Raw genomic sequence first — 17,294 nt, 5'->3', positions numbered from 1 at the left:
TTAAGCTCGTTTTTCCTTTTGCAGATTCGTCAGAAAACTCTGGGTTAGGAAAGGAATTATTTGAAAAATCAAAGAAAGGACTTGAATATTTGAAGGATCGCTGTATGTTTTGGGAGAATCAAACACCTATCCCATTACGTCCTGATCCTGTTTTGGTTCAACAGATGTTTGGGTCACGCATGCCTTCTCGTCGAATGTCTGTAACTCGACAAATGCGAGCGCCTGGATCACCTTTGACGCAAGTAAAATTAGATAGTATGAGGGAAAAGGAGCGTGGGAAAACATTTTACAAGTGATTCAGTCAACGTATCATTGAAATACTTGTGTACTTATATGGATCAATTGTCGGTGGTATGTGATGTGACGTGAATTAAATTCATTTACACTTTCATGTGGCGTTGAATAGATACCTTGCAGTTGTCATCGTGTCAACGCTGCATGCTTTCTTAGAGGGGCATGGTTCACACCTCTCGGAGCATTTCCATTTTTAGCGCGTAGCCGTTTGTGAAGAAAACTTCAAATACCCAGAATTTCCTTCATTTTATTATTAATTTTTATGTGCGTTTCATACCGTTAAAACTTTGCAATTGCTTCATATAATTAAGATTATATCACTTTAAAGTTGCTATTAGAACTAATTAAACCATGTAGTTTCTTTATAAGATTAATACATGTATATCGTTTTATAATTCAAGGAAGGCATTACTTGAATTGAACATATTCTATTGTAAAGATTTTAAGACAAAAGGATTGGGCACAAGTTCTTAAACCTTAGAACGCCCTCTCCTAAAGGCACTACTAAGAGGAGTAGAGAGAATTTCACACATTGTTTGTGGTGGATTAGTTTGTACTGCCCTATGATATCAAATAAGGATTGACAGTGTATTGGAAATCACGATCAAGTTTGCTATTAGCTGTACAAAAGCTGTCACTTTTTCATTTGTTCTTTACAACATAAATCTTTGAAAGTCGATTAAAAAAAATTGAAAAATCTTTTAAAAGAATACCCGAATCTTACACGGAGCTTATGAGTAATATAAAATTATTGCATGTAGTTGAGGGTAACAATGAAAATTTTCACCCCGAGAAAACCATTGTCAACCGAGGCGTAGCCGAGGTTGAGGTTGACAATGGTTTCTCGAGGGGTGAACACACACACACACACACACACACACACACACACACACATATATATATATAATATATATATATATATATAAAAGCACGAAAACCCAACAACACCCTACTTTCTTAAAGTGTCGGATCTGAGAAGATACAAGGCCAGTAAAGAAATTTATAAAAGCACTGAAAAGGCCACGACACTGTTGGATATTTAAAACTCAAATTTTCGACGCAACCCACGTCTTTATCAAGAAACATATATTACATAAACAAATAACACACACCACGAAAAAACGACAAGTATCAATAATCTACATTGGTAACAGAATGATACACTGTTGTACTGAGTGAGAAAAATGGTTTCGTTGTAAAGCGTGTTTACTGACGATGGTGTAGAGAGTTTGTACCATGGTCGGGTCGAGATGAAAATAGAATTATTCTTCAAAATTACAGAAATCAGACAAATTTAGAGGGGAAACTTCCAAAACAATGTGATTGTGAAATAAAATGGTGGGAAGATAATGATATGGAGTGGTTCAGGCAGCAGGGGACAGTTTCTCACTATAGGCCCGGAAATGGAAATACCCCATATTTGAAGTGATATTACATGTGTAAAAATGTATACAATAATTTTAGGATGCATGTCAAATGTAGATGAGTGCTTAATAAAAATGTTGATATACAACATGTAGGTGTCACCATGATGATGGGTGCAAATACGAAAATAAGACACGTGGTCAGTTAACGTGGTCAGTTGCTGAAGAAATTCCGGTGAAAACATGCATGGTCCAGCAAAAGGTCTGTAGCTGAGAGGGAAGGTGGATGGCCCCATATGAAAGGTAGATTTTTGAGAAGGGCAGATGGGGTTCTTGATTGTGCACAGTGTCTAAATCCCCATGTTTGGTACTGTGAAGGTGTGGGGGTGGTGCGGATTAGCCCAAATGAGAGAAAATCAAAGCAAAAAAGGGGAATCTGCTCAGAGCATGTTTTGTGCACCAGCACCAGCATTTATAAATTACATGTAATTTAGGGTCATAATTTATTAACTACACCAATATGAAATACAAGTATTGGCAAAAAAAGGGAAATATAATTTTTCATTAGTCTGTCATAATCTGACTTTGATGTATACCCCCTACCCACATGTTTCAGAACCAAAGAAACTGTTCCCTGCCACCTAAGGTAGCAGGGGACAGTTTCGCACTATAGGCCCGGTCAACTTTTTCAAAAAATGGAATTACTCCGTATTTGAAGTGATATTACATGTGTAAAAATGTATACAATAATTTTAGGATGCATGTCAAATGTAGCTGAGTGCTTAGTAAAAATGTTGATATACAACATGTAGGTGTCACCATGATTCCTAGCATATAGATGGGTGCAAATACGAAACTAAGACACGTGGTCAGTTGCTGAAGAAATTCCGGTGAAAACATGCAGGGTCTAGCAAAAGGTCTGTAGCTGTGAGGGAAGGTGGATGGCCCCATATGAGAGGTAGATTTTTGAGAAGGGCAGATAGGGTTCTTGATTGTGCACAGTGTCTAAATCCCCATGTTTGGTACTGTGATGGTGTGGGGGTGGTGCGGATTAGCCCAAATGAGGGAAAATCAAAGCAAAAAAGGGGAACCTGCTCAGAGCATGTTTTGTGCACCAGCACCAGTATTTATAGATTACATGTAATTTAGGGTCATAATTTATTAACTACACTAATATGAAATACAAGTATTGACATAAAAGGGAAATATGATTTTTCATTAGTCTGTCATAATCTGACTTTGGTGTATACCCCCTATCCACATGTTTCAAAACCAAAGAAACTGTCCCCTGCCACCTAAGTTCAAAACAATATTTGGTAGTCCGTACCATCGTTGATTCGGATATGGTAAACAGGGCTGACAATGAAAAATAATATAACACGATTAAACAAAAACAAAGTCAATCAATAGACACAGATCTCGCATTAAAATCAACAATCCAAGAGTTGAGTGGGAGAGAAGTCTAAGGAAAAAAATACTGTATTATTTTTCAAGCTAATATATTTTACAAGGTCAAACAAATTAAAGCCGCAATCTAGAAATTCTGATATCGCAACATAAAGAGCTATGCGAATCCGAACTTATGTTAATTTAGAATCATGTTTTATCATAGTTTAGAGGTCTCAAGATGATATATTAATGATATACTAGACTTCAAGGTCAATACATTTTTTTTCTTATTATCACCCCCCCCCCTTAAAAAAAAGAGAATAAAAGCCGCAATGTCGAGACTAGAATATGAATGAGAGAGAGAGAGAGAGAGAGAGAGAGAGAGAGAGAGAGAGAGAGAGAGAGCTATATAAATTCATAATTGTAATGATTTCTTATAATGTTCTAACATAATTAGGAAGTATTGAAGGTCAAACAATAATCGCGAATTTGGGAATCCTTGTTATGGCTAAATTAAGGAACTCAAGGTCAGAGCCTTGAAACGAGGGAAACGAATTGTATTAATATTAATCATACAAACGACAGGAAAAGATAACTCGATTTAGTACCATATGACGTCATCTGTCGACAGTCCTTTTTAACAGTCGATTTTAACAGTTCCCGGGTCCAAGAGTCGCCAGAACAGTCGAAATGCTGGATTTTTTTCCCTTGAGGAGCTATATAAGAACTGTTTTATTGGGGTACAGGCCAATCGGATCACGCGCTCGTCTTTTTCCGTAACCGGTTCATTTGCGAAATGTGTGATGGGAAAGTCCTCTCCCCACAGTAGCGCTGCCACCAACTGGATGTCCCCCACCAACAAGAGAAAATAAATACTAAACACCTCTCTGCCCTACTCAACCCCAACCTATACTTAAACCCGGGCCGTGACTAAGCGACACGCCTAAACAGTGTCTTAACAAGTCAGAAATAATACTCAAATTCAAAAGTCAATAGTTCTTTGTCTGTAATGCAATAAATCAATTCTTTTCTAATGGTGGCTAATCCTATCTCCAGCTGAAAGTAGGCCTTTCCTATTTCTCGTAAGGGATCGCCGAGTAGTTACGATTGGGGAACAGGCCTGTTCGAAAACATGAGTTATCTTTCTTTGTATTCTAACACTTGTAACCCCCCCTCCCCCCAAAAGAAATAACAGAAAGAAAAAAAAAACTGAATAAGTTAGAAATCCCACGCTCTCACTGTTTTATCAAGACTAAAGTTACTCCATCACTACCAACCGACTCTTACTTTTAAAAATAAGCCAGGTTGCAATGTTTGGATAACTCTCTGCCACTTTCAGATGTAAGTAAGTTTGAAGCCCCAATAGAATGCTTTTGACCTTCCCTCTTTTCCTCGTTTATTCGTTTTTGGCCCCCTTGAGATTGCTTATTTAATCAACAACATTTTTTTTTTTTAAAAAGCAACAAAATTCTATACATGTATGTGGGAGAAACTTTATACCAAAGGCATATGTTTTGGTTTATTAGACGAGAAACTGATGACCCTGTTGCTATTTATTTCTATACAGATCCTCGTAGTTTAGACGATTATTCTATAATAGAAATTGAAAAACTTCACAAAAATGACATTTATCGTGGCTTCAGAGAAAATTTATGGAAGAAAAAATTGAATACTTATACAATGTATGTACCATTCGGAATGAACAAAAGGGAGCATTTTTGTCGTTAATAATTAATGTCTTGTATATAAAGAACGCGTTATGATAACTGATTTTAACAAATGTTAGAAATATGCATTAGATCTTTCTTGCAAACCATGTTACTAAGTACCAGGCTTTAAGGTATTCAATGTATAATGACCATATTTCATATCTAATAAATGGATGGTGGAATTTTTGTAATCATGGTATCATTTTGAAGGGTTCATCAAATAAAAATAATCCACCATAGGAATTTTCAAAATTTTGTTTACTGCTTGATTTATTTCACCTAGAATTTAACATTGAGGTATATGGGAAAAGCATGTTTTATTACAATATTTTAAGAAGAAATTATATTTTCATACAAATCTCTTGGTAGAAAGTTACATACACCTTCTCTTAATGAAAATATGAAATAAAATTAATCATTGACCACACACATTTTTAGAAAATTAGAGTTTTCTTATTTTTACAAAGGGCAGACAACTCTTCCAAAAAGTCTTAAGTGCAAAAAGGTCAGCTTCTAATTATTAACCAGTCATGTGAATTTCATCTGCTTCACTTTCATCATTATTTAACAATAAACATTTATGTTGATCTAAATCCTTCAAAATTGTTCATTATCCTTTCATTATACATGGAATACCTTAAGACATGATTTGTTCATTGTCATTTGTATTTTATATAATGATTTACATAAGCATTATTTTGCCTTTATGATATAGAATGTATACAAGGAGACATGAAATTTATTTTTGAATGTTCATAGGTTCTAGTAATTTTTCATCTTTTAATCATTGATTGGTTATATCTACTTCATATTTATTTCTATTTATGTAGATCAACAATCTTCATTTAAGTAGTTGACCTTCTTGCACTTTTTGAAAATTTAGAGATTTCAGTTAAACTTTTCACCACCAAAGCTTGCTTTTCCCATTGAATTTATTATTGTAACTTGAAAAACATCTCTTCAACTTTGTGGTTATACATAATTTATTTCTGTTGAGACATTGTATTGGGTTATATGGAATCTTAAATTTTGATCAATATCTTGTAAAAATAAAATGTATTGATGCGAAATATGTGCAACTTTAACAATTAATAAATTCATTCATTGGATGAATATACACACAAAAACCCTCTTAGTTATTGCATATAGTGTATATCTAACATATGAAATATTGCTTTTCTCTATTTCTCAGTTATATGACGTTTTAGAGTTGTTCAAACGTAGCACTTTTCCCCAATATTTCGTGACCTATTTCCACCGAAAATTATCTTAAAGTAGTTATTGCATGTTGAACCCAAACTAAACATGATAGCAACTTTTTATTTGGCAAATTTGATATTGGGGTCAGTAGGAACCTGTACATAAAGTTTCATGAAAATCTGAGCGATAGCATGGGTCAATCTCTGCCTGATATCATAATGGACACCCTCTTCAATGTACATATTGATGTATTTACGATTAACTACTTACTGTAATATTTCATTTTTATATTCACTTAGGCCAGAAGTTGACTGTTTTGTGAACAAACATTTCTAAAAAAAAATTCCTACATTCCTTACTAAATATTTAGTTGTACTCGTATTCATATTTGAGGATGTGTCCAGGGGGTTGGGTGAGTATTTAAGGTAAGGTTTGCAACAACAGGGAAATAACTGTGGATATACCTCAGTGCACTTCGCGCTTTATGACGTCATAATGAAAAAATGCGTCACGTCATAGTTGAATCGAGGGAGAATGTCATAATATTTACTTGTTATCTACTACCGCTGTCAAGTGGCGTATGTGTAACCCTCTATGACAAAATAATAATATTGTTTCTCAAATGATCATTTATAAATTATTTTCTTTGATATTATGAAAGTCTACAATTTTTTATATATACATACATAGTATGCGCTACGGTTAATTTCCATTAAAATTATGTTGTGACCATGTAATCTCTGCGAATCTTGCTCAGTAGGGAAAGTACATGTAGGATTTATTTTGATGCTGTTATAATCGATCATTGTTTGTGAATAGTATCCTCAAAGACAAGGTTCGACATTAAGGAAGCTAGGAATTTTTATGACATTCACAAGCATTTTTTAAAATAAACCGGACAATGCTCTCTAATTACATGCACTTCATATTTCAATGCTATGACATCTACATGCGCTGATAGAGCGATTTATCGCATGAACTTTGAAATGTAGAAAACGCGACTGATCTGATCATGTAAAAATAAAAAGGGATCTTCTCTAGTACATCTTAAAATAGTCTTAATTTTGTCTAAGGAACATTTGCATAACGTCGACATAAAACAGTTTATAAGTGTCATTTTTACTAACTTTACGTTACCCCCCCCCCCCCCCCCCCCCTCCCTCCCTCCCTCCTCTAGATCCACCACTGACCGGGCTTTATACTTTATATTGTCCTGAAGGTTACAGTTGTAAACAAACGTCAAGCAATGGAACAAGGGGAGGGAAATTATTTCAAAGATGTAGTATAAAAAACAGGTTCGGGCTAATGTAACACGGAATTTATGACGAAGCAGGACCGTGGAAAACCCGCCGGGATATTGAAAATATTGTATTGTATTGAATTTATAAAAAAAACCTCAACATCTTAATTTCTAATAAATGTGATACTACAATACTTGACAAATAAATATAAATATCATTTTTGGGCTGGAATTGTATCTTATTCATGAAAATGCTCAATGCACTCTTACAATTATAAAGCGAAGTGACAAATCGCATAAATGAAATAATTCTTTTTAATCTGTTACCATGGAAACAAAGCCGGGTGGGTAGTAATTCTATATGCTTTCTTAAATATTTATGGTCCAAATATTATTCTTAAAGTATTTTTTTTCTGACGTAGATCTTATAAAGCTGTTCAATATACATTTTTTGTTGCCATGGCAAATTTAAATTTTATTCAAGATATAAAAAGTGCTATTTTTTGGTGTTTTAAAATAACATTTTTCTACCAATTAGTATAATCTTATAGATAATACTTTTTTTTTTTAAATTATACCACCTTTTTACCCCATAAGTTTGCCTCGTGTAGTTTTTATACCACTAGTATTCCCTTTTGTACAAAGATCCCGAAAATGTAAAACATCACAAAAATAAGCCCATCTGGTCAAAAAACGACACGGGCGATTTTTTTTAAGAAGTCAATTTTTAAAAGATAAATTCCTACTGAACATACTGATATGCAACATGTCTTTGTTCGCTACATGTCATAATGTCGCAAACCTTACCTTAATTATAAGACTCTTCTTTTTCAAAAGTTTTTCGCGCAATGTCAATTTTGACGTTACTATTCAATTGTAATAGTCATTGTGACGTCATAGTACAATTGTCTATGTACATGTCTTGCGTTACGTTGCTATGACAGATAAACACGACTGAAGAAGACCGGTAAAACGGTCAAAATACAAAATGTTCACCCCAGCCCGGGGTCGAACCAGCGACCTACGGCACCCACCGCCTAGCAAGACTGTCAAACCAGTGCGTAAGTCCACTCGGCCACAACGACTTCCCTAAAAAAGGAAGTTTTGTTATTCTCCTAAAGCGCTACTTATATATATATATATATATATATATATATATATATATATATATATATATATATATATATATAAAAGCACTGAAAAGGCCACGACACTGTTGGTTATTTAAAACTCAATCTCACACAGACACAGACCTCGCATTAAAATCAACAATCCAAGAGTTGGGTTATGATCAATAACAACCACTTGCATGTCTTGCCAAGTGTGACCGTCTTTGTCCAATATGGACCGATGCAGAGAGAAAGAGCACAGAAAAATCCTGGATGCATCGTTTGAAATCATTCCGTCCAGGTGGAATGAATAATTTGAATGATTTCAAGGATAAATCCTCAGTTAAAATCAGTATCCACAGCCTAATTGCCAAAATTCATCCGATAAGATATCTTTTTTTGTATGATTTCCCTCGTTTCAAGGCTCTGACCTTGAGTTCCTTAATTTAGCCATAACGAGGATTCCCAAAATTGCGATTATTGTTTGACATTCAATACTTCCTAATTATGTTAGAACATCATAAGAAATCACTACAATTATGAATTTATCTCTCTCTCTCTCTCTCTCTCTCTCTCTCTCTCTCTCTCTCTCTCTCTCTCTCTCTCTCTCTCTTTCATATTCTAGTCTCAAACATTGCGGCTTTTATTCTCTTTTTTTTTAAAAAGGGGGGTGGGGTGATAATAAGAAAAAATGTATTGACCTTGAAGACTAGTATATCATTAATATATCATATTGAGACCTCTAAACTATGTTAAAACATTATTCCAAATTAACATAAGTTCGAATTCGCATAGTTCTTTATGTTGTGATATTAGAATTTTTAGAATGCGGCTTTAATTTGTCTGACCTTGAAAAATATATTAGCTTGAAAAAGATAATACAGTATCTTTTCCCTTAGAATTCTCTCCCATTCACCTCTTGGATTGTTGATTTTAATGCGAGATCTGATCTGTGTCTTTTGATTGATTTTGTTGTTTAATCGTGTTCTTCTGGCAATCATATTATTTTTCGTTGTCAGCACTATTTACCATATCCGAATCATCAATGGTACGGACTACCTAATATTGTTTTGAACTTAATCACTCCATATCATTATCTTCCCACCATTTTATTTCATAATCGCATTGTTTTGGAAGTTTTCCCTCTAAATATATCTGATTTCTGTAATTTTCAATAATAATTTTATTTTCATCCCGACCCGATCATGGTACAAACTCTCTACACCATCTGACGTCAGTAAACACGCTTTACAACAAAACCACCATTTTTATCACCCAGTACAACAGTATATCATATACCTAGTAGTGTATCAGCCCTGATACACCTATCTTGGCTAGGGTGAGACAGCTTTAAGTAGGTAGGGCTGTCTCGCCTAAAGGGCCGAGATATCTCTGTCTCGGCCCGTTGTCAAGGGGCTGTCTCGCCCTCAAATTTCAAATGGCTATTTCTTCTTTAATGTTTTGAAATCTAACATAACTACATGAAAAAATGATGTTAGACACAATTTTTTTCAAATATAATACTTTCTTCCACGACAAAATTTAATTTAAGCAGAAAAGTTAAATAAAAACGTTTTCAAAAACAGCGCTAAATTGTAGCGAGTATCTAAGCAAAGGGGGGTAACCCAAGTAACACTTGTTTATTTAGAACAATAACACGTTTAACTTCATTTAAAAACAATCAACGTTCTAGGCGACAGAAAACAGTAGGAGGATTATGGAGGGTGATACTGAAGCATTTTCAGAAATTCCCGGTCCTAATGGAGATCAAAATGTTAATTTACGGCAATTTTGATGTAGAAAACTGCTTTAAAACGATTTCGGAAATCTAAAATCCCGAGGACATGGCAATAAAATGAGAAAAGCAGAACCAATATCTTCCGACGTATTTCAACGACTTAAAGATGCTAAACAGATGGGAATCGGTAAAAAAAAAAACTTACTTCAGTATAAGGTAACATTCCCTAAGCAAAGAAATAGCAGCATCAGATCTGTAAACATTCCCGTTCATACGATGACGCCACGTAAACAAAGTTCCACAACTCTTACAAATTATATGAAATGATGAAAACGAGCAAGTTTGGTAAATCCGAAAAAATAAATAAAAATAATTCACTTATTTCCAATTTTAGTATTAATTAGCAAGCCCCTAGGAGCTGCTTAATAGTATATACATGTACATGAACAACACAGCGATAGCTGTGACGAGTTTCTCAGCCAAGCAGTTCCGTTAATTAATATTGAAACGTCCAGATTCTAGACCACATGAGGAGATGTCCATAATTAATCATCCAATTATCGTGACCAGCAATGGAATAAAGCTACAAACCCCAGACTTTAGCATGTTTCACAATGCCAATAATACTGGAAACATAACCATTAAAGTAAACTCACTGAAGGAATGAAATAGTCAAATATCGTTGTACAGTATACCATGTATTTATGTTTGGGTCAATACCCCCCCCCCCCCCATTTTTTAATTTTTTTTATCAACTTGTTGTGTTTTAGGTACATGATATAAACAATATCACACTCTAATGTTGATCTCGGACCTGGGGTTGCCCCTCGAGTGATCAACTCTTGGGGCCAATCCCAGGTCCGAGATCAACATTAGAGTGTGATATTCTATATGTATCATTCTTGTTACCAATGTAGTTTATTGATACTTGTCGTTTTTCGTGGTGTGTGTTGTTTGTTTATGTAATATATATCTCTTGATATAAAGACGCGGGTTGCGTCGAAAATTTAAGTTTTAAATAACCAACAGTGTCGTGGCCTTTTCAGTGCTTTTATAAATTTCTTTACTGGCCTTGTATCTTCTCAGATCCGACACGGGTGTTGTTGGGTTTTCGTGCTTTTATATATATATATATATATATATATATATATATATATATATATGTGTGTGTGTGTGTGTGTGTGTGTGTGTGTGTGTATATATATATATATATATATATATATATATATATATATATATATATATTAAAAGAAATAGAATAAGCAGTACACAAAGTTAAAATTTTAATGCAAGCGCTTTCATTTTATAATCCTCAGGCGTTACATTTTAAAATAGTTTTGAAATGGCCTGACGTCATAAAGGCGTTCTAACATTTCATGCAAACTTCCACCAGAGTTCGTTTGCTCTATTCGTAGGTGACGTAATGAGGCCTCGACGGGGAGCTTGACATTTCATGTACATAACGACGTCATAAACGAATGAAGGGAAAAGGTTTTTACGTTAAGCATATTATGACGTCATAGATAATAACAGTAAACATATTTCACAGTAAGCTATTGAGAGCCGTTTTTAACGCAGGTCGCGTTTGTTTACGTCATCGTTTTCGGGTACGCAAATCATACGACTAAACGTCTTTTTACGTGCACATTCAATTGTGACGTAACAGTTGTCTGAATAAAGTATACATGTGTCATTGACTGAATATAAAGAACATAGTACGTTACCAATATCACATAGATATTACCAACAGTTATTATCAAAGTAGAACATGCTTCGTTTGATTTTGTTGTCTTCCTTTCGTTTCCAGTGCAAAATTTCGGCTAGTAATATGTTTTATCCTGTTACTGTATAAAGTTTAGCAGCGAACAACTGGGGATGTTGGGATTGCTTTTAATATGATCACGGTGTGACCGTTGGGGTGAGCGCAGCATATCTGAATACATTTTCAAAAAATTTATATTGAAAACAAGGAAAACTGATCTGGTTCGCTGTCAATACGTAGGATTACTGTCTTGCTCTTCTCGCCAATGTAGGAACCAGTTTAGCGGGAAATGCAACGAGTGTGTTGTGACGTAGCCTGGTAGTTGTGACGTGATTGTTTACATTTCTTTAGACAATATTTTAAAAAGAAAAAGAAAGGGGGAAGAATATGATTGTCATCCTTTCCTTTCAAATAAGAAAGGTTTGTAATACTTCAAAGATTTTTTTATTATTATTTTACGAATCGAACCATCCGCCATTTTGTACGAGGGACTTCTGGGATTGGCGTCAAAAAAAAATTCTTGTTAGAGGTTGAGATTTAGCTCGGATTATTTCCCGCGCTCTAGTCATTAGAGCTCGCAGTACGAGCCAGCGCTCCGCGCTGGCTCGCTGCGCTCGCTATAAGCGTTTTTAGAACCCGGGGAAAATGGGACGGGAGTTTCCCAGTTCATGAAAGTTTTATTCAGAGATTTGATGCGTTTATGGCGGACATTTGAAAATGGCGAGTTCATAATTTTATTCCCATCCCATTATACGTGAAGATCGGACAACATTGAATAATTAAAAGCGTTCGACAGGAATGTCCTATAAAGAAATGTTTCAATGTGTCCTGCTGCAAATGTCTCTGAAAACATTTTCAAAACCCCTGGAAAAAATTGAGCATGAGTTGTCTATACTTGAGAGAGAGAGAGAGAGAGAGAGAGAGAGAGAGAGAGTTGATCATATTTACAAATGAATGCCGGTATTGGGGAACAGCAAACTAACAATACATGCATTCCAGCATGTATTCCAGCAAAGTTGAACCTTACAACTGCCCACCTCAAGGAGTGTTTGAAACTCGCTTTAAAATTAGCTAGACATGCTGGGCTGGCTGCTTGTAAAAGTTGTTAGCTCTGCCAAAGACCTACTTACCCTGTATATTTTAAAATTACTTTTACATGTGTCTAGTACATCATATTGTATTGGAATTTTTATATACGGTAGAATATGCAGTAAAATGTACTATATTGACGAGGTCTGTCCATTTAGTTGCAGGTACAGTAATGAAGTTGATTCGTCTAAATTTTATTTAGCGGAACTTTAATCACGTCCGATCGGGCGACTAGGCCTATACCAAGAAATGTATTCGCCCGTGGCAAAATACATGCGTCTCGGGCGGTCGAGCGCACGGTTATTTCAAACACTGCAAAGGGCTCAAGATTCTAAATGTATAAAGAACAAGAATGTGAAGTTGGTCGAAAATTAGAAAAAGTAGCTGACGTTTAAAGTGAATCTGCAATACAAGTTAAAATTAATTATAGTTTTAAACCGCGTTCATGCTTTCGAGGGATTATTTGGCTTGGGAAAGTAAACATTTCTATGTGTTTGGGAGGGGGGGGGGGGTTAGATAAGCATAGATATATTATTGTAAGATAGAAACAACTTTAGTTGAATTTCTGGTTAGAATATTAAGACATGGTTAAACTACATGTATATGAAATTAAAAATTTAACCTTAATGGGATTCAAAAATGAAATCATACTATTACATGTAGGATATATTAGTTTATTCATTGTTACTGCGATCATGCGATTGCAAAAGAAGAAAAGAATTTCAATTATTAGCCGCGCAACACAATTTAGATATATAGTGCAATATATGTATATATATATATTAAGAAATTTTGCGATATACATTTTGTAAGTAATTGATTATTTTGTCCATACATATTTGATTTCCCCTTCAAAACCAGGAGTCAATAACGTTGTTTTGAGTTCTTTTTGAAGTGATGTATGGAAAGTATAAATGAATAACGTTGTTGAATGACGTCGCGAATATTTGTAACGTTATTTGTTAAAAACTGTTGCTTTGATGGTTTTCATCAAACTTTGATATCTTTTTCTTTAAAAAACGAACTCGAATAACCCATAAAAATTTTCATAAATATTTTTCAAATTATTTTTGTTTCGCTTTGATATTAATATTGTCAAGATGAACAGTACCAAAATCTGTCTATTTTAAGTTGAATTATGCAATGAATAAAGTCAATCACTATATAATTCAATGGAAAACAGTGTCGCTACCGTGAAAACAATGGTATGTTGAAGATTACTAAAAAAAAAAACTGTGCTGTTGAATGAAAAACAATTTTCACAAAGTAGTATATACATTGTCAAGATATATCGGTCAAATTTTCAGATGGGGTTTTCGAGTGAGAAAAAAAGGTCTGTAAACCCGCGACCTACGTTAAAGTCTTAATAAAGTGTCTTTCTTTTTCTCGTCTGGAAATAGTATTTTCTGTATACACCGACTGAATCAATTCAACAGCAAGTGATGGCAATAACTTTGCAGAAAGAAGCTAACAAAATTAAACAGAAAATGAAGACCCAGTGGAATACAGCTCTAAATGTAAGAAAACAACTGTTCTGGAAACAGATAAACTGTGCAAAGGATGCCGATCAGTTTGAAAATTGGTTGAGTGAGGATACATCATACCAAGAAAATTCAGAATTCCAGAAATCCGAGGTGAACCAGAAAACCAAACGGATATAAGAGCTAACGTTGCCATCGAGAGAGTAAAAGGAGAAATACAACTTCTCCGAATGAGATCCTCCAACAACCAACAGAAAGTCATGAACATCGATGAGAATATCAAAACAAAACTCGAGGATTTAACGTCAGGTAGAGTGTTAGAAATTCTGCAGGAAATGTGGAAATCCGACTGTGAAAAAGAAGAAAAGAAATCTATCGACAGGTGGCGATACAAAGAAATTTGGCAGTTAGATTACATAAGAAAGTATGGAAAAACCGTTATCAAGGAGAAAACAAACAAACGGAATACAAATAAAAGAAAACCCAGCAGAAACAACGAACAAGTGGTCAATTATGCAGCAGCAACCAGGAAAAATGTCTCCTTGAAAACGGAGGGTACTAGGAGAAATCACAACATTAATACAGAAAATACAAGAACAGGCCATGTAACCAACCAACAACAAAGACAATCAGGACGCAATCCGTATCAATCGAGGCCGACATCAGACTCAGATACCCAGAGAAAGACAAACAGAGGATTCAAAACGAAAAACCAAACTATTTATAAAAACTATAAAAATTCGGGAACAACAAACATGTTCAAACATAATGGCACCACGTATATTGGAAGAAAAAGCAGTCAGTATTTTTAGGCGGAGGCAAACTGAACGGAAGCCAGAGATTCGAGAACATCAGACCGTATAAGTTTTACATTATGACCCCTGGGTCGAGGCCTCTGCTGGTGAACTGCTAGTCCCCGAGGGTCTCTACAGCCCAGTAGCTAAGTACTTCGTTACTAGCTTGAAAATACGGATGTATATTTAATTGCTGTTATAAAATTTAGAAATTCATTTCAAAATTAAGGATTATCTCCCTCACGTATAGCTCTTATCCTTAAACGAATTTGACTCCACTTTTTTGGCACACTGTTTTTGCCTATAATAGCTCTAAAACTTCATTGTTATTTTGGATTTCAAACATTTCGGTTGAGCATCACTGAAGAGACATAATTTGTCGAAATGCGTATCTGGTGCATCAAAATTGGTACCGTATAAATTTGACATTTACACCAAAACCGTGGACCCAAAGGTAATCAACCTTTCTAGCAAACACTTGACAAAAGACGAAATAAATTTATTATCGAAAAGTTTAAAATTTACACCAACACCGAGAAATAATCCCCAAGAATTAACTACAGATATTAAAGAATACACCTGCAGATTGAGACTGGCCGAATTCTTTGGTGAGGAGGATGAACATAATGAAGAGAAAAATCTGGAAAAAAGCTTTCTCAGAAATAAATAATTTAATGCAAGGAGAGACCGAAATAATATGTTAGATACAGTTGTGATGTTTTACTAAAAACTCCAATCATTGATGGTAATTCAAACACAGGAAAAAACAATCTATCGAAAACTGAAATGAATGCGTTAAAATCATTGCCATTGGATGAAAACTTTATTATCAAAGAAGCTGACAAAGGGGGAGCAGTTGTAATAATGGACTCAGATTTCTACAGATCCAAAATATTAGATATGCTAAACAACGATGAGGTCTACTCGGAAATAAATGAAAGTGAAAACAAAAAGATTCTACAAAAAATTAAAAAAAATTCTACAAAAACATCCGTCATCACTAACTGAAAAAGAAGAGGATTTTATCACAAATTTTGATTTGAAAGAAAGCTGTTTCTACGGCTTACCCAAAGTCCACAAATCGGATGAAATAAAACACGCAATACAACTTCAAAATTGTGAATACATCACTTGTCTTAGACCCAAGGATTTGAAATTCCGCCCATTTGTAGGGGGCCATCCACCCCAACACAACGACTTAGTAATTGTTTGGACATTATATTAAAACCTCTGTGCAATGAAGTCAACAGTTTTGTCCGTGATGATTTAGATTTCTTACGACACTTACCTGATAAGGTAAACGAGAACGCAGTATTAGTAACGTTTGATGTTGTTAATTTATATACTAATATTACTTGCCCACTAGGACTTCAAGCACTAGAATATTGGATAGATAAACACCCAGAACAAATAGATGAACGTTTTTCTAAAGACTTTATTTTAGAGGCAGCAGCACTTGTACTACAAAACAATGTTTTTACATTCAACAACAAACACTATCTTCAAAATAAAGGTACCGCAATGAGAACCAAAATGGCTCCAACATATGCCACACTTACACTCGGCTATTTAGAGGAATTATTATACCAAAAAGTTAAAGAATCGTTTGATGAACAATTCGGTCTATATATAAGACAAAACTGGAAAAGATACCTGGATGATTGCTTCATTATTTGGAACAGAGACATTACGGATTTGAAAAAATTTAAGAACATTCTAAACGAATTGGATATCAATTTAAAATTCACAATGGATTACAGTACATCTTGTATACCATTCCTGGATGTTTCTGTTATCAAAAAGGAGGATAAAATAATTACAGATATTTTTTACAAACACACGGACACTCACCAGTATTTACACTTTTCGTCCTCGCATTGAAGACACACAAAACGCGCCATACCTTACAACCTCGCCAAAAGAATATGTACAGTACAGGCAACGCAGATTTCTTGTTTTCCGCGTTCCCGCGATGGGAAAAATCTAACGCGGTAATCTAGAGGTAACTCGGGTAAACCGCGTTCTCATCGCAGGATGACTTACATATATAAAGAGAAACCGCTTTTAATACATTTCATCGTCTTCCTCGTTGGCTGTATATTCACTCTGTCCCACTTAGGCATTC

General features: G+C 34.8%; 2 protein-coding genes across 2 annotated transcripts in view; one reads left to right on the top strand and one right to left on the bottom strand.

Moving 5' to 3' along the window:
* Nucleotides 1-296, top strand: part of LOC125664670 (uncharacterized) — a 1,654-nt gene extending 1,358 nt beyond the window's left edge. The window contains exon 2 of the mRNA XM_048897528.1: nt 25-296. Within this exon, the coding sequence (XP_048753485.1) occupies nt 25-296 (272 nt within the window). The remainder of the gene's footprint in view (nt 1-24) is intronic.
* The window catches only part of LOC125664643 (sodium-dependent serotonin transporter-like), a 161,099-nt gene that overhangs the window by 26,568 nt on the left and 117,237 nt on the right, over nt 1-17,294 (bottom strand). The gene's annotated exons all lie outside the window — the stretch shown is intronic.

This window comes from Ostrea edulis, chromosome 1 (assembly GCF_947568905.1).
Source record: "Ostrea edulis chromosome 1, xbOstEdul1.1, whole genome shotgun sequence".
Taxonomy (NCBI): domain Eukaryota; kingdom Metazoa; phylum Mollusca; class Bivalvia; order Ostreida; family Ostreidae; genus Ostrea; species Ostrea edulis.
The sequence above is the reverse complement of the archived record's forward strand: the minus strand, read 5'-3'. Positions and strand labels throughout refer to the sequence as shown.